General features: G+C 41.4%; 1 protein-coding gene across 1 annotated transcript in view; it reads left to right on the top strand.

Annotated features, from left to right (window-relative positions):
• fat3a (FAT atypical cadherin 3a) overlaps positions 1–20,581 on the top strand; it is a gene marked incomplete at its 5' end in the record, with an annotated part of 180,183 nt that overhangs the window by 27,196 nt on the left and 132,406 nt on the right. Inside the window, one exon of the mRNA XM_080054049.1 lies at positions 11,132–11,193. Coding sequence (XP_079910175.1) covers positions 11,132–11,193 — 62 coding nt within the window. The remainder of the gene's footprint in view (positions 1–11,131; positions 11,194–20,581) is intronic.

Here is a 20,581-nt window from a genome sequence, read left to right as displayed (position 1 = left end):
GCTCAACAATGTCCGCGGACTTTTTTAAAGGCTCCGGTTCCGCACCGATGTTGTGTCCGTGGCTGTGCCATGTAGGTTAAACGCATATTTTACCGACTATCTGGGTGAGTCGAGAAAATGGAAGAAACCGCTGATTCCGAGGAGCAATAGCCACACCCCTGGCCTCAAATACAAACTCACACACTCGCAAGCTCTCAATCACACTAACTCACAAAATAACAATCACACACTCACAATCGCATTGACACAGACTCCCACACACTCACATTTACAGAGACACTGTTCTTCTTTGACACATGTCCTGTTCTCCCTGTAGCCTACTCACTTCGCACTCTGGCTGTGTGAGAGTCTGAGAGACTGAGTGGTCTCTTTGTTCAGCCACTCTGTAGTTTCATACGTTAAGTGAGTGTGCCAGCAGGTTTTGATGTGTAACGAAGTTTAATTTTGTGTGTTTTATAATTTTGGGGCTAAACCCAACCTAGATAATTTTCTCAGGGCCAGTGACATATTGTAGGAATTAGTTTTAAAATGTGTATGTGCAAAACAATTGCAACAGTGTTATAAGTGTATTGGTCTTAATTAATATAATTTTGGACAAGCCTAATTTATTATAATTTTATTTGAAGGGTGATGTATTTAATTTGGCAGATAATTAATTTATTATTGTTTGAGTTCAAGGGTTATTCATTTGATTTTTAAATACCTTATTTATTGTTGCATTTAGAATTATGTTATTTAACATATCTTTATTTGAACATTGCTGTTTTATATTATGTTCGTGTTTATTCTGTACCGTTTGTGTTGCTCTGTATATTTCAAAAATAAATCCGGAGTAATTCAGTAGGCCTACTTGTACTCTTGAGTACTTGAGTAGTCTTTTCACTGCATACTTTTTTACTCTTACTCGAGTACTTTTACTTCTACTTGAGTAATTATAATCTTAAAGTAACTTACTTTTACTTGAGTAATTTTTTTGGCTACTCTGCCCACCTCTGCACCTGACCCCCACGGCTCTAAACGTCAACCCACAAGACCGGCGCGCCACCGGACCCCGCCACATATTGGTGAGATTTCTACGGTTCACCGACAGAGAGAAAGTACGACTCCGAGGAAAGGAACTTGGCACATTTCAATGGAAGGGTGCTAAGGTGGACTTTTTCCCGGACTTCACCAAGGACGTTCAGAACCGGAGAGGCAAATTCACGGAGGTGAGGCGCATCTGCATGAAGCGGGGTCTGCAATATTCCATGCAGTATCCAGCGGTGTTTTGGCTCACTGTGGACGGAGAAAGGCATCGCTTTGAGGACGCTGCAGCGGCAAAGAAGTGGATCGATAATCTCCATCCAGCTGAGGAAGCTGAATAGACCTGAGCGGACTCTGAAAGTGTCACACTGTGGCCCATCCTACTTAAAGTGGTTTTTAAAAAGAGGAAAGAAAAGGGGACACTCTGTAAGTACAGAGTTCATTCGATTTGGCTACATATTTGTGGCTTTTAGGGGTGATTTATATGACAAGCTGTTAAGTCATGTTTTTATTGAATTTTTTATTTTTATGCTATGATTAGCTTTTATTACATTTTTTCTCGATCTGTATGCCCTTCCTTCGTTTTTATTTATGTGTATGCATAAAGTAATGGATACATTTCATTATTATTCTAATTGTCTACCTAGCTGGGTCTTGTATTAGGGCACTTAATTTAAGTTACATGTTATAATGTTTATTTTATTTTATTTTTTATTCTCTCAGGCCATACATATGGCATTTAATATATTTCAAAAACACAGTTGAAGAAGCCTCTCGGAGGATCTTCTACTCGGACACGTCATGTGGACTAAGGTTTTGTTGGTGGGGGTGGGAGGGGGGCAGAAATGGGGGGATTGTTATGAAGGGGTTGTTGTTATTTGTAAAGGGAGGGAACGGCAGTCACGTTTTGTTTGTTCTGTTCTGCACTGTGGGACTATGAGGGCTGTACGGCTTAAAGTTATGACCGCGAAGAGCTATCCTACCTGAAACAAAGGAACTCAGATGTGGTGATGCTTCAGGAAACACATCTTTTGGAAAAAGACACCCTTAGAATTCATGATAGATGGATTGGCTTGGCCTATCACAACACTTTTAACCAAAAAAAACAGGGGGTATCTATACTATTTTCTAAGAAATTAAGTGTAAAGGTAGGGAAAGAATTCAGGGACAAAGATGGACGAATAATTATTCTTTTGATTAATTTATCAGAACAAAATGTAATATTAGGAAACCTCTACGCACCTAATGTGGAGGATACAGACTTCTTGCTCAGCAAAATTATTTTAGGCTTTGGGGACTTCCCTGTGATCCTGGGTGGTGATTACAACCAAGTGCTGGATGTGTTCTTGGATAGATCAGGGCGTAGAACTGTTAAACCGTCCAGGACTCTGGATGCTATTAAGGTCTTATGCAATAATATAGGACTATACGATGCATGGAGACTTCTAAATCCATCCTCACGGGATTACACTTTTTTTTCAGATAGACGCTGTCTATTCTCGTATTGATTATTTTTTGATCTTACATGCTCTTATTGAAAACATTACAGCATGCAGCATAGGCACAATAGCTATGACAGATCATGCCCCCATTGACCTTGTTGTATCATTGGGAGTGGCACAAGAAAGATCTAAAGGTTGGCGGATGAATACCAGTGTTCTACAGAATGAGGGGTTTTGTGTTAACCTTAGAGACCTTATTAGCACTTTTTTAAGTTAATAATGGCACAGCTGAACAGGTCAATGTGTGGGATGCTTTTAAAGCTTATATACGGGGAATCCTCATACAACAAACTGCATTGACAAAAAAACAGGACAAATTACGTATATCTAAATATGAAGAAGAACTTAAAAGACTAGAAAAGGAATATTGGGAAAATCCTAACGAATTGAGCCTAGAGAATATAGTCAAGAACAAATACGAACTAAACACTATTTTCACAAAAAAGGCAGAATATTCGCTATATAGACTGAAACAAAAATGTCAGGGGACAAAGCTAGTAAACTACTAGCCAGCCAATTAAAAGCCAGAGATGCTGCTTGTCAAATTGGGGGAATTAGAGACAAAAATGGGAATTTGGTCACAAACAGATTGTTTAAAGAGTTTTATGAGGAGCTGTACAGATCAGAGGGGCAGATGGATGTAAATAAAGGAAGATAATTTTTTGCTAAACTAAACCTCCCTAAGCTCTCGGAGGAGAACATGAGGAATCTGGAGCGACCAATAACTCTTGAGGAACTAAATAAAACAATCAAACTGTTACCAAGTGGGAAGACCCCGGCTGTGGACGGAATTCCTCGTGAATTTTATAAGAAGTTTGTAGAGGAACTTAGTCCTGAAATTCTAAAAACATTCAATGCAACTATAGATACAGCTAAATTCCCGACCTCAATGACCGAGTCAATAATTACCCTTATATTAAAAAAAGGGAAAGATCCCCTAGAATGTGGAAGTTATCGACCCATTAGCCTTCTGTGTTGTGATGGCAAGCTCTTTACAAAGATTTTTGCATTGAGTGTTAATAATGTGATAAAAACAATTATACATCCAGACCAGGTTGGGTTTGTGAAGGGCAGGACCTCCTCTGACAATCTCAGGCGCCTTTTACATTTCATTTGGAAAATAAAAGACATGAATACTCCGATAGCTGCTTTGTCTTTAGATGCGGAAAAAGCATTTGATCGAGTTAGCTGGAGTTATCTTATTTCTACTTTGAAAGAATTTGGATTTGGTCCTGTATTTCACAGTATTGTAAATCTTATATATAATCAGCCTAAATTCATGGTAACAACTAATGGTCTGAGGTCCTCTGCTTTTCCCGTGGGACGTGGAACAAAGCAAGGATGCCCACTCTCACCGCTTTTGTTTATTATTGCATTGGAGCCGCTTGCAGAGGCTATAAGAGTAAATAGAGCTGTTAAAAGTATTAGCATGGGTGGCCGCGAACACAAAATGTTAATATTTGCTGGTGATATTTTGGTTCTGATGTCAGATCCGCAGACATCTGTGCCACCTATGTTGGATTTGGTTAACTCATTCTCTCATATTTCGGGTTACAAAATAAACTGGACTAAGTCTGAGGGTGATACCACTTTCCAAATGCTGTTTTAGAAGTCATTTTCAAAATTGGAAATTTCAATGGGTTCCAAAAAATCTTAAATATTTGGGGATACTTCTTAACCCAGGACTTGATAACATGATGTCTGATAATTTTGACCCTGTCTTAAATAAAATACAACTTATCCTCCAGGGTTGGGACAAATTGCAGATTTCATTATGGGGAAGAATACAAGCGATAAAAATGGTCATAGCTCCAAAATGTAACTACCTTCTAAGTATGTTGCCTCTTGCTGTTCCAGGAACCACATTCAAGACTATAGATAAAATGTTAAGTGAATTTATTTGGGCAGGGAAAAGGCCTAGAATGAAGCTAACAAGACTACAGGCTAAAACAGAATGTGGGGGAATGTGACTCCCTAATATGAGACTTTACCAAGAAGCGTTCACAGGTGCTCAGATAGCCTCCCTTTTCTCAAGTAAGGAGGACAGACCCTTGTGAGTAGATTTGGAGGAAGAACTTTGCAGGTCAGCTGTCATGGCGGCACGCAGAGTTGCAGCGGCTAGGAGCTCTCACAGTGGGCATACGTTTTACGTTGTCTTGGTAGCACTACAACTGAGCCACTTCCCACTCCTCATAGGGAATGAGGAGGTGGGGAGGGCCCATAGTGTTAAGTTTCTGGGTGTGATTGTGTCGGGGGACCTGTCGTGGGGGAAAAACATCGCCTCTGCCACAGCGAAGGCCCAACAACGCCTTTACTTCCTCAGGAAGCTGAGATGGTCCAGACTGCCCCAGAGACTCATGGTAAACTTCTACCACTGTGCAGTGTAGAGTGTGCTGATGCTGACCTATGGGTTACTGGTGTGGTTTTCCGGCTGCAGCAGCGCAGAGAAGGAGGCCATACACAGAGTGGTGAGAGCCGCAGGGAAGATCATTGGGGCCATCCTACCAGACATAGCTACTGTGTTCACCTCCCGCTGCATGCACCGAGTAAAAAACATCCTTCAGGACAATCTACACCCAGCACACCACCTGTTTCAACCAATGCCCTCTGGCAGAAGATATACAGGTAGGTCCATCAGGGCCAAAACTAACAGTCTATACCCCCAGGCAGTCAGGCTGCTAAATGGACTGTCTGCCCCCCCACTCCCCATTGGACACCCCTCTGTGACATAATTGCATTCCATACACCTCCATAACTTTGAACTGGACTTTGCATCGCTGCATAACACTCAACAACCCTAGCACCATCAGATGTATATATTTATTTATTTATTGCACCAAGCACCTTATGGGTTATGGGAGTCTATGGGGTATTTATGATTTATGACATATAAGAGTAGTTACCATGTGTAAAATACTGGATGATTGATTGATTGACTGATTCATGGAGATCAGATTAATTATGTAAATGTATTTGGTGGACAACTAAAATGTTATGACTGTTTGTGTTTGCTCTGACAACGTTTCGTTGTTACCTGTAACAATGACAAAATAAAACTGAACTGAACTGAACTTAATTCCCCATTTAGTGCAGCAGACTACTTGAGTCAAGTCCAAAAAATAATGTTCAGAACCCAATAACCTTCCACACTAGGGATATCTGGCTTCAGATGCATAAAGGTGCGAACACACCAAACGCGTTGGGTGCGGTGGCCAAAGCGCCCAACGCACCTGATTTGGCGCTTGTTCATTTTGTGTCAAAAAATGGTTCAACGCGCCCAACGTTGGTTCAACGCGCCCAGCTAGCCCAGCTAGTCTCCCCTGATATATTTATTCCCCTAATCAACCATGGCTGCGATCAGACGCGACCCGACACAACAGCGTTCATGTCCACACAAAAAAAACAACAACCCGGCCAACAATTGTGCCAAAAGACAAATAAACAGCAACTGAACGGAACAAATAGCCTTAAAACAGCATTGCAGATTCACGCCACTCGGAAATGAACACAAACAGCAAGGCAGCACCATACCAAACACATTTACAGCAGCATTGTGCACAGGGCAGTAGAAAATAAAATATAGGCAAGTAGCCTACATTAACCTACCTGGCTGTGACGGGACCGTGGCTGGCGTAGATATAGGCATAAACACCGGTGCTTCGCTGTACTCGTTGTGAAAGTTCCCCGGACTTAGCCGTTATGTTTGGGTTCATTAGCCGTTATTTGGCTTCATTATATGGAGGTGGTGGCCGCACACAACCGGGTGAGTTAACTAATGCTATCCGACCGGCGCTAACTTAATAAAATTATAATGGATTGGATTTATATAGCGCTTTTCAAGGCACTCAAAGCGCTTTACAGGGTTCCAGGTTCCATTCATTCACACACAGTCATACCGGTGGTGGTAAACTACGATAGTAGCCACAGCTGCCCTGGGGCAGACTGACGGAAGCGAGGCTGCCATTCCGCGCCATCGGCCCCTCCGACCACCACCTCAAACACACAGAAATCATACACATTCACACAAGGCACGGTGAAGGTGGGTGAAGTGTCTAGCCCAAGGACACAACAACCATGACACAGGTGGCCGGGCGGGGATCGAACCGCCAACCCTTGGATCGTTGGCCAACCCATTTAACCACCTGAGCCACAGTTGCCCCACTGGTAAAACTTGGTTTATTGGCTAATGCACAGCCGCACATATTCACTGAATTAACCAGGAAGCCCATTCTCCTGGTTCACTTTCCCCACGTCTTGTAACCCCGAGCGGCTTCATACAGCACCAGGCAGCCAGCCGTAAATACATTTCCTCCTCGGTGTTGCCTCTGTGTTGTCCTCCGGTCCTCGGCTCCCACCGTCCTGTGACGTCGGGTCAAGCTCACCGCTGATTGGCCAACGCGGCTAAACGTCACGCGCTGGAGCGTTGAAAGTTAAATTTTTTCATCTCGGGCGTTGACGCTTTGGTGGTGCGTTGACGCTTTGGTGGTGCGTTGAAGTTTTGGTAGCGCGGCTGCCGCGCCCAAAGCGCCGCTTTGTCGCGGCCAACGGATCCTTGCGCCTAAACCAATGGTTCCCTATGCAAAAATAGGATTTGTCAACGCCGCCACCGCACCCAACGCGTTTGGTGTGTTCTCACCTTAAGAAGGAAGGTTTGTCCCCCTTCCTAGTAGCATCAGCCTCAATATGGAATAATCCGAAACTGAAAATAGGAGGGGAATTGTTCTTTTGGAGAGACTGGTACATTAAGGATGTAAAACATCTTGGATGTCTCTACCACAACAATACTTTCAGAACTTTCGATGAATTGAGAGAAATTTACAATTTGCAGAGGAGGGATTTCTGGAAATTTCTCCAGCTAAGAGATTGTTTTTCTAAATTGAACTCAACAGGCTGGGAGTTATCTACTCAATCTCCCATAGGGTCTAAATTGAAATTGCTCAGTGAACTTCCACACCTGTCGGGTCAAATTTACAAGTATCTCATTGATGGTTTTAAGGGCACTACCTAAGGTCTAAAAGCTGTGTGGGAGAAAGATTTAGGGGTACTGTTCGATGATGATGAATGGAATAGATTAGTGAAGGAGATGTTGAACCCAATGAGAGATGCAAGGTCTAAACTTATTCAATTTAAAATACTAAACAGGCTTTATTGGACGCCGGTGAGAAAGCGTAGGGCGGGTTTGAGTCTTTCGGATCTCTGTTGGCGATGCCAGGCTGAACGAGGTGATGTTGTCCACATGTTTTTGAATTGCCCCAGCCTTGCCATCTATTGGCAGAGGGTTATGCAAAAGATCACTAACAGTCGAGGTGTAAATGTGGAACTCACTCCTGCTCTATGCCTCCTGAACAGTCTAAAAGGACACAAGAGAATTGGCCTGAAAAAGGCCCAGTGGCTAAAGGTCGCAATTACTACAGCTAAAAGGGTGATACTGAGGCACTGGGCAGGGGGTAACAACCCCACTTTCTCTGAATGGTTTACGGCCCTATCCGAAACTGCCTCTTATGAGTGACTAATATATAACATAAATGGGAAAATTGACATATATACAGAAGTCTGGGAACCATTTCTATCACAGGTCAGGGAAATTTGAAGGACGAGAAACCTGATGTACAGTCCCCTCCAATAGTATTGGAACGGTGAGGCCAATTCCTTTATTTTTTGAGGACCATCACCTCACAGTTAACACAAAAAAAACTGAAGAAATGGTGTTTGACCCAGGTCATGTGGGGGACCACACTCTGTTACTTATTCAAGATGCTAACATTGCTCAGGTTGATTCGTACAAATACTTGGGCGTGCATATTGACAATAACTTATCCTGGAGTGTTCATGTAAATAGTGTGTGCTCTAGGATCCAGCAGCGACTTCACTTTTTACGAAGGCTCAGGGTGTTTGGTGTCCAAAGGAAGGTGATGCTGCTTTTCTATCGTTCGGTGATCGAAAGTATAATTCGCTATGCAATCTCTGTTTGGTTTGGTAATTTAACTGTGAAGTGGAAGACTCAAATCAACAGATTGGTTCTCACAGCATTGAAAGTGATGGGAGTGAGGGAGCACCCCACTCTCCAAGCAATATTTGAGGAAACAGTACTTAGACAGGCTAGGAAAATAATTGCAGACCCCTCTCATGTCTTACATTCTGAGTACGACCTGCTACCCTCAGGCAGACGGTACAGAGTCCCAGTTAAATGCAAGAAAAGATATTTGAACAGGTATAAATTTTCATTCATTCCACTATCCGTTACTCTGTTGAACTCAGGCCGTTAGTAGAATGCCATTTGTAGATCTGTATGTATGTATGTATGTATGTATGTCTGTATGTATGTATGCACTTTATCATTGCACTGTCAGCACTTGTGTGCTAGGCACTGTATTTTTCTATATAGTATTCTATTTTTCTACTGTCTTGTTGTGTTATGTGTTATGCAGCAGTCTGTACGTCTAAGACAAATCTCCTTCGGGACAAAATAAAGTAATCTTGAATCTTGAATCTTGAATTTTTGCTGTAGACTGGAAACATTTGGGTTTGACACCAAACGATGAATATGAGACAATAGCTCAACATTTCAGCTTTCATTTCCAGGTATTAACATCTGGATCCGATACACAACTGAGAAGATAGCATTTTTTGAAAAGGAACGCCAAATTTTTAGGCAAGCAAAAGTATTGGAACAGATAGACTTTAAATAAATTAAAGTGAATAAACTGTAATATTTTGTCGCAAATACTTTGCTTGCAATAACTGCATCACCAAACTTTTGCATTCTTCTTTTGTGATGCTTTTCCAGGCTTTCACCGCAGTCTCATTCAGTTGCTGTTTGTTTTGGGGGGTTACTCCCTTCGGTCTCCTTTTTAGCAGGTAACATGCATGCTCTATAGGGTTTAAGTCTGGGGATTGACTTGGCCAGTCTAAAACCTTCCACTTCTTGCCCCTGATTAACTCCTTTGTTGTTTTTGCAGTTTTTTTGGATCATTATCTTGCTGCATGATGAAGGATCTTCCAATCAGTTTGGTTGCATCTTTCTTTAAATTGGCAGACAAAATGTTCCTGTAGACTTCTGAGTTCATTTTGCTGTTGCCATCATGTGTTACTGTGTTGTTGTCCAGATGCACCTTTACCAAAGTGATGGAAAGGCTAAAGTTTAGAGAAAGAAAGAATCTGCTCATGATCCCAAACATACAAGCTCATCTGTGAAACACGGTGGAGGCAATGTCATGGCTTGGGCTTGCGTGGCTTCGTCTGGGACGGGCTCATTAATCTTCATTGATGATGTAACACATGATGGCAACAGCAAAATTAACTCTAAGTCTTCAGAAACATTTTGTCTGCCAATTTAAGGAAATATGCAACCAAACTGATTGGAAGATCCTCCATCATGCAGCAAGATAATGACCCAAAACACAACAAATGAGTTAATCAGGGGCAATAAGTGGAAGGTTATAGACCGGCCAAGTCAATCTCCAGACTTAAACCCTATAGAGCATGCATTTTACCTGCCGAAGAGGAGACTTAAGAGAGTAACCCCTTAACACAAACAGCAACTGAATGAGGCTGCGTTGAAAGCCTGGAAAAGCATCACAAAAGAAGAATGCAAAAGTGTGGTGATGTCAATGGGTCACAGGCTTGATGCGGTTATTGCAAGCAAAGGATTTGCGACAAAATATGACCTTTTATTCACTTTAATTTATTTAACAGCACCGGCGGAGGTGCAGCAGGCAGAAATGTCTTGCAGGTGGAAACACCTGTGCTTCTATCTTATTCACTTTAATTTATTTAAAGTCTATCTGTTCCAATACTTCTGCTCGCCTAAAAATGTGGTGTTCCTTTTCAAAAAATGCTATCTTCTCAGTTGTGTATCGGATCCAGATGTAAATACCTGGAAATGAAAGCTGAAATGTTGATCTATTGTCTCATATTCATCGTTTGGTGTCAAACCCAAATGTTTCCAGTCTACAGCAAAAATAAAGGATTTGGCCTCACTGTTCCAATACTATTGGAGGGGACTGTACATTATATTTTAAAATAACCTACAGTGCACCATGTTCGACTGGCATTGCGGGGAGGGAATTATAGGGGGGGTGAAAACAATTTCCTTCTAGGTCAAGTGTTTACAATGTTATGTATGTTGTCAGCGTGTTTGTGTCTGACTGTGCATGCATGCATGAACACGTGCAATGGGATATATGTATATGCGCAATGTACTGATATTGCCCTGATTATTGTCTCTCTCATTTGCATCTAATTGAACGTAGACATGCCTTTTTTTCGGTAAACAAAATGTAAAACACTGCTGATTGATATCTGTTTGCCTGTGAAGGAAATAATAAAAAAAACTATACTTGAAAAAAAAAGGATTATGTCAACTTACTGTTTAGCAGTTTATTCTCATTGGCAAAGTCCAGTCACATGGGACCTGTATGGTCCAGGGACTTTATTGTTCTATTTGCTGGACCTATGTGGAGCATTTCCAGTCAGTAGGACTTACTAGTTTTCATAGTTTTAATTTCATGGAATCTTAACAAATCAGCAATGGTTTCTGATCATTTGGTTTCCTGGTTTGTGTATGTATCTTTTCTAATAGTTGTTTCTTCTGTTTAATATCTCAGGCTTGATCACCACAACCTCACGGAAACTGGATCGTGAACAACAGACAGAACATGTTTTAGAGGTGAGGACATAGTGAGTGTGTGTGTGTGTGTGTGTGTGTGTGTGTGTGTGTTCCACATGAATACGCTACATTGCAGCCAAGGTAGATTTAAAGGTGAAGTAAGCGGTTTATTTATATTAATATAACTGTTGAATCGTTCTTTATTCATACAGTAATCACTTACACGATGTGCGCGTTTCATAAAGCCAATCTCTTAGTCAGCTGCTCTGCATGTAATCAGCAATTAAACTTTATGAAGTATCCCGAAATTTTACCCAATCACAAGAGAGAACGCTACAAACCCACACCCGTCCGCACCCGTCTCACTCATGGTCTCACACGCCAGAGCGACACATGGGTGAATGTTTATGCGCCTACAATGGCGGAGCAGGTAAAAATCCTTCCCAATGTCTGTTTTGATGGTTTTTATCATGTTTTATCACACTTATGGATCTGAGATGATGCTAGATAACTTGCTGCTTGAAGACCGCAGTGCATTAATGTGGTGACGTAGGGACGAGCGAGGGGACTGCTAACTGCAGTCACTGACAGGAAGTTAGCTAAACTGACCATTCCGTTTACAGCTCCTTTAAGGGATGGAGGCCTGGGTCCGTATTCACAAAGCATTTTAACTTAGCGCTAAGAGTACTCCTAAGGAGTGCTAAAACTAATTTATTAAAACTAGGGCTGTCAAACGATTACAATTTTTAATCAGATTAATCACAGAATTCTGTGAATTAATCACGATTAATCACTGTTAATTCTACCATTCGAAATAGGCATGAAAAATTCCCCTTTTCTCTGTATATTGTTGTATGAATGGAAAGCTAAAGGATAGAAGGTGAATATATACATTTAAATTTAGTTTTTTTATTAATTGAAAATCCAAATTATGGTGTAAATACTGCAAATAGATTATAATCAACTAAAACATATGCTACCACACCATATTTCAATGTGAATGTCTCTTTGCTATGTCTTTGAGCAAATATAGGATAGTCTATAGAATGGCATTTATTTGGTGAATCCATGATTTTGCATCCCTTAATACAACCTGATTGCAGTCCGTGTGTTTGTGTGTGTGTGCATGTGCGCGCACGTATGTGTGTGTTTGCACGCGCGACCACGTTCTATGGGACTGTTCATTTGTAACAGAAAGCCGACGTTATGTTGATGTCACGTATTAATCACACACACCTCTGAAAACTGCAGACGTTTGTTTCCTCCCGTGAACGGAGCAGAATGTTTCTCCTGTTGCTTCCGAGAGCAACTGCCGCCCGCGACACAAACGTGGCCGTTAGCAGCAGGTATAGATCCGTGGTTAGTAGTTTAAAACCTTAAAACACAGACTAGCGGGTTTTCTCTTTTACCGGTCAAATCAGCAAACAGAGGGAGTGGCTGATAACAATGACGTTGAGGTTGTGTGCCAGTTTCAGTTGTAGTCAGAAGCAGAAGCCGGCGCATGACGTCACGACCAAACATTATGCGATTGGTTGGCAGATCCAGAGTGGCACTGGGCAGATCCAATAGTTTTAAACTTCAACAGACACCCGCCTTCAAATGAGTGTACATCTGTCAATTGAGCGATTCCAGACTTTCTGTACAAATGGCACGCCATGCACTCTCACTGTATTTCTCTCAACGGCGGACTATGGAGCAATAGTCAAACAGCGACAAACTGGGAAACTCACCATTTAGAAACAACAGCCGGTGAAATCGGTAGACTGAATGTGGAAGGAAAAGGCGAGACACAGTGGCATGTCCAGGAAATTTTGACTGGGGTTGCCAAAGTGTGACACAGACCTAGAGTGGGGTGGCCATCGCAAACCTGAATGAATGGCATGTGATATGCTTTATAACTAGGGTTGCAAAATCCCATGAATTTTCAAAGTTGGAAACTTTCCATGGGAATTAACTGGAATTTTGGGAATAAACGTGAATAAACAGGATTTTCCAAATTACAGCAACCCAAATGCACTAAATCATTCTAACTATGTTATTTCAGTCCTGGCAAATGTTCTTGACAGTAAAAAGCATTTTTTTAAACTCAGATTTATAATAGGCCTATTTATGAACATTTAATTTGAAACAAAAAATGCTGTGGCCATTAAGATTTCAGGGGACATTTATTATACTGTCATGAATGATTCTGTTTGCCTCAAGTAAAGTGAAACAATTTGGACATTTGAATAACATTTCATGAAGCGTTATTACAATGTTTAATGTTTTAATAATACTTATATTGCTTTTGTTAAGGTATTTTCCACATATAGGCTAATACCCACATGCTTTATGTTGCATTTATCAAGTTGCTGCTACTGCATTTAACTAGGGCTGGGTATACGATATAACGATACACTGGTCACGATACGATATATCACGTTATATTGCGTATCTTGATATATCACGATATATTGCGATATTCCATATACAAGTTGCCTTGTCAAACATAACAGCACAATATATTGATAATTGCACAGACAAATGAAGTCAAAACTATTTCATTCATAACTTCCTTTACTATTTTTCTTCCTTTACTTTTTTTTTGGTTTTGGCAAATGATCAAGCACTGCTGCAGCTGCCATAAGATCCAAATAACAAATGCAATACACTCTTGTACTAACTGTACAGGACACACTGAAATGAAAACACAGTGTGCTTTTGTGACACAGTGAATCTTAAGTATTCTTATAAACAAAATTGATCTAACTTCAATAGTCAGTATCCTAGAGGCTCAGGCCTCACTGTAGACATGGATTTGAATCTGAGCCGTGGTTGTTCTCTGCATTTCATTCCCTCTCTGCCCCATTTCATATCTGTCTCTCTGCACTGTCAATGAAAAAAAATATTTTTAGTTATAAAAATCGATACTGATATCGCGAAACTAAGTATCCCGATATATCGCCATATCGATTTTTTGACACAGCCCTACATTTAACACTGTTGTGTGTGTAATTAAGTGTAATAACATTTACTGAAAAGTCAAGTTGTTTCACTTTGAGGTAAAGGGAATAATTAATGACAGTATAATAAATGTCTAATGACAGACAGAAATAACCAAGACATCGACAACATATTTGTTCTTAGTTTCTGTCAGGTCATAAGAAAGACATCTCATACAATGTCAATGTTGCATTAAACGTGACATAATTTACTGAATGGCACTATGTCAACAGTCATAGCTATTCATAATGTTTATGACAGGTGTCATGTCATGGTTATGACAGTGTAAGTACAGTCTGATGTCAGTCTTATGCATACCCTTTCAAATAAAGTGTTACCAAATGAATTTTTTAATGAAAAACAATATTTAAATTAGGGCTGTCAAAATTATAGCGTTAACGCAGAGTGATTAATTTCTGGAATTAACGGCGTTAATTTTTTTATCGCAATTAACGCATGTGCAGAATGATCCGCCCCGTGCATCCCACCGGCTCTGTACTACAGTCACTCTAAGTTGTGGCTGACCCAGGATCAGTAGCCGCGCGCAGCCAAACATAACAGCACGCTAGCCCATGCCGTGTTTTAAACTGCTGCACACGCACACACACACACACACGCACGCACGCACGCACGCACGCACGCACACACACACCGGACTGTAATCAAGTTGTATTCAAGTTGTATTCAAGAGTGCACAACCTATAGATTCACAAAATAAATGCCATTATATAGCCTATATTTTCCCAAATACATAGTAAAGAGACAGACCAATTGAATTATGGTGTGGTAGGTATATATTTTAGTTTGATTTAAATTAATTTTCAGTATTAAAACCATCATTTGGATTTTTAATTAATAACAATACACATTTTAAATGTACATATCCACCTTCTGTCCTTTATCTTTCCGTTCATACAACAATATATAGAGAAAATTTGAATTGTTCAGGCATATTTCGAATGGTAAAATTAATCGTGATTAATCCACAGAATCCTGTGATTAATCTGATTAAAAATTTTAATCGTTTGACAGCCCTAATTTAAATAAAAGATATGAAAGATTAGCAGTGTTAATTTTGGCAGCAAATTCTGATTTAATCTTAGTCTTTTGAATATCACACCATTTAGTCTTAGTCCTATTCTAGTCATCTGAAATCTTTTAGTCTTAGTCTAGTTTTAGTCAACAAAATATATGCATTTTAGTTGACTGAATTTACATCGGACTTAGCCAACTAAGTGTTGCTTTCTTCATTGAATGGTATTAAGGTTTGAATATGCAATACAGACACAGATTTAATGGTTGTAATACAAAACATGTATTCTATTTCATTCGTAATGATCTCACATAAAATCAGTGTACCTGACTGGATAGGGGGAGGTCTTTAAGAGCCTGTGCCCGGGGGCCCATTAACTCATGATCCGTCTATGAACCAACTGGATTCAACAATATTTTTTCTTTTTGCGGGGAGCATGCACAAGCATTATTTATAAAAAAATTCAAATAAAGAAAATATAAAAAAAGGGTGGGGGGCCCCACACTAGGGCTGTGTCTTGATTCAGAGACCACGCACTTGGTAGGACGCAGTCTCGCGGTCTATGAAGGCTATTGCCTATGAAGGCCGATTTTAAGGCCGGTTCCAAGGCCAACGAGCCTCGTTAAACGAGACGGTCTCCGCAGGTCTCCGTTTACGAGCATTTCCGGTTTACGTAACAAGCCGTTACCTTGCGTGACGACTCGCCGCTCCTGTGCTGCCTAGCAACCCTGATTGCTGCCAACGGAGACAGCCCTGTCAATGGAGGAAAAAAGAAAAAGAAGTTGCCTACCAGACGAAAAGAAAAAAAGTACAAGAAGAAGGTAGAAGGAAGATAAAAGTTAAGAAGATGGAGCAACACGTTGCTGTTTTGTTATTTTTTATTTTATTTTATGCAATCTCTGAAAAAAACGCAATGAATCTTGGGATATGTTGGGCCACGAAGGATACATCTGATGCAGCCTTCAAAACCGTGAAACGAAGGCTGCATTTCACGACCGCATATGAGGAGCCTTGCAAGGAGCCTTGCAAATGGGACAGCCTTTGCGCGCCGCTATGACGCAATCGGTCTTCAAATGCAGCCTACGTAGGCTGCAACCAGGCTGCAACCCCTGAATCAAGACACAGCCTAGGTCTTGAAACGGGCCCCGAGATCGTTAAGGCCGCCCCTGGGCAGCAGCAGCAGCACGCAGTTGAGGTGCTGATAAAACTGAGCAACTGCGCTTTCCTTTAAGCAACACTACTGCCGCTGTGTGTGTTCGGACTTCTTTTTTTGCATCAAAGCCTTTTTGATAATAAAATGAGAGGTTTTAATTGAACGCTGTCCATGCGTCGGAGTTGATTGTAACTTACTCGGGTGAAAACAGAAACTAACGGAGGGAGGCGGCAGTTTCACAGTTCATTTCCTATATAGTTTCGCAGTCAGTTTGGGGACATGGCTCTGTGTATTCAAGCTCGAGACACAGCCTACAGATCGTGGAACTTAGCCGTTCCCCTAGACAACGTTAACGGGCAGGATATCCCTGACTATAATTTTTGTCCATCAAACCGCAGAGTTTTTCTGCACAGCGCCTCACTCCACCCGCTCACACTGGCGCGGTCTTCCGTCGATTTTCACCGACACAGGGTTGCATTCGCTGCTTTGCACTGATTGGATTTCTTCCCAACTTGTCCCACAAAAAGAGTAGTTCTGATTGGAACTCTTCTCCATTCGTCCCGCCCTAACAGTTTCGTATCGTTCCTATTCGTCTCAGTCTTCGTCATCATATCTGCCTTTTTATTTAGTTTACGTCCGTGAAAAAGGTTCGGTGACGAATATTTTCCGTCATAGTCTTAGTCAACGAAATTAACACTGGATTATTGTAGTGAATATGTACATGGGTTCATTTATTCATTAAGACTTTTTACTCTAATGTGAATTACTTATGTTCTGACTCTACAGCAGAATGTTGGTGTCAAAACCCCCACACATTCCTCTGCCTTGAGCCGAGGCATTGTCTGTGTTTCACACCTTTCTCTGCCTGAAGCCTGTGCCCCCCTTTTTCTTCCGTCATTGGTCAAGGAGTCTTAGGGCCCACTCACACTAGGGCCGTTTGCCTGTTCCGTGCTGCAGGAAGATTCAGCACGATTCCCCCCGCTCCCCACTCCCCCCGCTGGCCCGTGGTCACACTGCTCGTGGCCTGGGCACGATTGCACCTTGCCTACGTCACCGTGCGCTTTTAGGATTTGAAGCGTAGTCTACTTGTAGGCTATACGACTGTTTGTGAATATTTTCATCCGACCAAACTTGCATCAAATAGGTCGCGATGGACAGTCTCATATTTGTGCAGCACGCTGTTTATTATTAATATAACGGCCCGTCATCAGACCATACGCACCGGATGGTTTTATACACATCGATCGCTCCATCAAGTAATCCAAGTCAGAACTTTTTGTTTGGGCAGAGATCGTTTTTTTAAGTGTCTTTATAAAGTTTCTTGTTAAACCTTAGTGTAGGCTACTGTTTCCTTATCACCGGGCCGCGGAGTCCCGTAGAGTGTTGTTTTGTATTCTTCTCCACCGCCATGCGTAAAGGCAGTATTATGACAGCTGACGGGAGGAAAAAGAAAAAAATCATAACGAAAACCTTTTTGCTTTGCTTTCTGCGCTCACCTATTTAGCTCTCTCCCTCTTTTATTAGCCCACACCTAGGCCTACACACACGTTAATCCTCACACATTTTATGTAGCTACAGTCCAAGTGGTGGGCAATTCTGGTGCCGACTAGTAAGGCAGCGGACGTTAACGGACAATGCATCCTTAATAAATTCACGTCAGGAACGCCGCCTGTGCGCTTGCTTGTGCGCTTGCTAGTGCGCGTGTCATCTCATTAGCATCTGTACTTTGGCCACGGCACACCTCTCCCAAGTGTGCCGTGGCCAAGGGGCTGTTCCGTGCTGGAATGCGGATGGCGTGGTCACACTAGCCAAACGTTCTAGACTTTAGTATGCAAATGAGCTCGGGCACGGGGCCGCGGCCCTAGTGTGAGTGGCCCCTTAAGCTGTTTTTGATAATAGCTATTGAGCTGGCTACACAGTTGCTCTCTCTTCTCCTCGTCTCCACCAAGAGAGGTTGGAGGACTCTCTTCTCTACGCACCACCCAACGGACTGGGGGTGCCAGTTGCTCTCTTCTCTTCAAGCACCATCTGAGGTGCTCCTCTCTGCTGAACCCACCCCGAGGTGGAGGTACAGCTCCCTCTTCTCTACCCACCACCAAACGGTGTGGAGGTACAGCTCTCTTCTTCCCCAACTTCCAGACTGGGAGGGGGAATCCACCAAGTTCTCTGGAGCCGGCAATCAGCCTCTCCACAGTAAAAGACCTGGTGCTACTCTCAAACTCCTGGACTTGCTGTCAAAATACCCACACGCGAGTTATAAAGTTAGAAGACAACATAACATGCAAGGTGTCTCCGCGGCACCATCACTGTGATCAGCAGAGTGTCGTGCAGGGCTCACATATAACACTCGCCAATTTAGTCTAAGCGATTAGTAAGTTATTGAGACCACCCGCCACTTTTTCTGGGGAAAGATTTGTGTTCTGCCGGTTTTTCTAGCAAAATAAACTTGTGTAGCTTCTATATGCCAGGGACACGGCTCTCTCTATATATTAAAAAACACTATCCATAGTTCAGCGCGCAGCGGTTAAGTTACTGTTCAACAAAAGGAGCATTAAGGCTACGGCTTCACAGTAAAAGCATTTCACTGGCTAAACATTAATAGCATTTCACTGGACAAACGTGAGTCGACTTTTATTTTGAAGTACGCCTAACAGGAAAGTAGCCGCTCACAAAGCCCCTTCACTATCAGCATGTCTTCTGTTTTCACGAGTTCAATGTGGTGAAATAAGAGGACAGAAAGCTTGTAATTTACAATACTTGTAACCCCAAGCTGACACCAACCGCTTTATGAACGTTAATGGCATTAATTTTCGGTTACAGTAAGGTTTTATGCATAAAATTATACCGGAAGAGCTATCTACTAGGCTGTGTCACCGCTGACTATTGGCTTGGCATATGCCTATTACACTGCTTACAGCGATTTCGTCCCGTTTCCTCTGAAAACATGTGTACGAGTGAAGATGTGAGATAAATTGTGTCTGAACGGGTTAAAAAAAAAAAAAAAAGGGAAAACTGTCAGTGATTTTAGATGTGTTGATTTTATTTACTTTCTGTTAATAAATTACATGCATTTTCTTTTTGTAACTGGAAGTTTCTGTCTTTCATTTGTGTGAATATTTTGTGGTATGTCAACCTCTGCACGTCAAGAATTCATGAACCTTCAGTAATGTGGATATATTATCAGATTTGTAAGCTCAATAATAATTGATTTATTGTTAGATTTTATAAAGTGATAATTAAACTATGTTTTATTAATATTGATTTATTTTAACTGATCACTATCAACATTCATTTTAAACCATCGATAAAACGAGACATTTTTGCTATTTTGCACTCTTAAGTGGAGAGCTGGTGCCCCTTTGAACTTTAATAAATGATTAAAGTATTGTTAATTTTCAGATAATTTCTAATGGCAAAATTAATCTGAACCTTTTGTGACCGCTACATAAATGTTGCTTCCCTTGTGAGAAATTACTACATTATTATAAGTTTGTGTTCATTACTACTCAATGTACTGAGCCAAAGAGCAACAGAAATGTGCTTAAAACATACAGTATACACAAATGTATCTATACTTTCTAAATATAGCTTTACTATGATCATTAAACCCTCACAGTTATTGATGAACTATCATTATATCTCTCCATAATGCCATCAAATGATTGTCTGTGTTTTCCTCTCTAGGACTCCTCGCTTTTCTTAGATTTATGAGCTAGTTTTAGCGCTAAAATGCTTTGTGAATTACACTTATCTTAAAAAAGTTAGGAGTCCTAAAATTAGGAGTGAAACGCCCCTTATTTTTAAGAGTTACTCCTGAATCAGCAAGTTAGGACTTACTCTTAGCCTTAAAGATGCTACGAGGAACTTTGTAAACTAGCGGCCCTTTTGGACCAAAGCGGTAGTATTTTTATGACACCAGCTGTCGTTAAGCTGTTTTCTAGCGCGTGCTGGCCGTGCGAGTGTGAAGCAATTAGGACACAGTATAGTGCATGTCCGTGTTGAAAGTGTTGAGGGCACATAATCTCTTCGGCTCTGTGAGAGTGGTTAGTGACACTGCATCAACTAATGCCACTCAGTGCCACACACACCTGATTGCAATGAGTTGATGCAGTGTCACTAACCACTCTCACGGAGCTGAAAGATTCGATGCCCTCACAGAAAGCGAATGAACGAGAGACGGCAGGATGGATCACGATGAGGTAATGTGTTCACGTTTTTGTAAATAATGACTATTTCAGATAAATAATGGTCACTTGATGATGATGAAGCAAAGTAAACTT

The sequence above is a fragment of the Ammodytes marinus genome (assembly GCF_949987685.1).
Source record: "Ammodytes marinus genome assembly, chromosome: 3".
Lineage (NCBI taxonomy): Eukaryota > Metazoa > Chordata > Actinopteri > Uranoscopiformes > Ammodytidae > Ammodytes > Ammodytes marinus.
The sequence above is the reverse complement of the archived record's forward strand: the minus strand, read 5'-3'. Positions and strand labels throughout refer to the sequence as shown.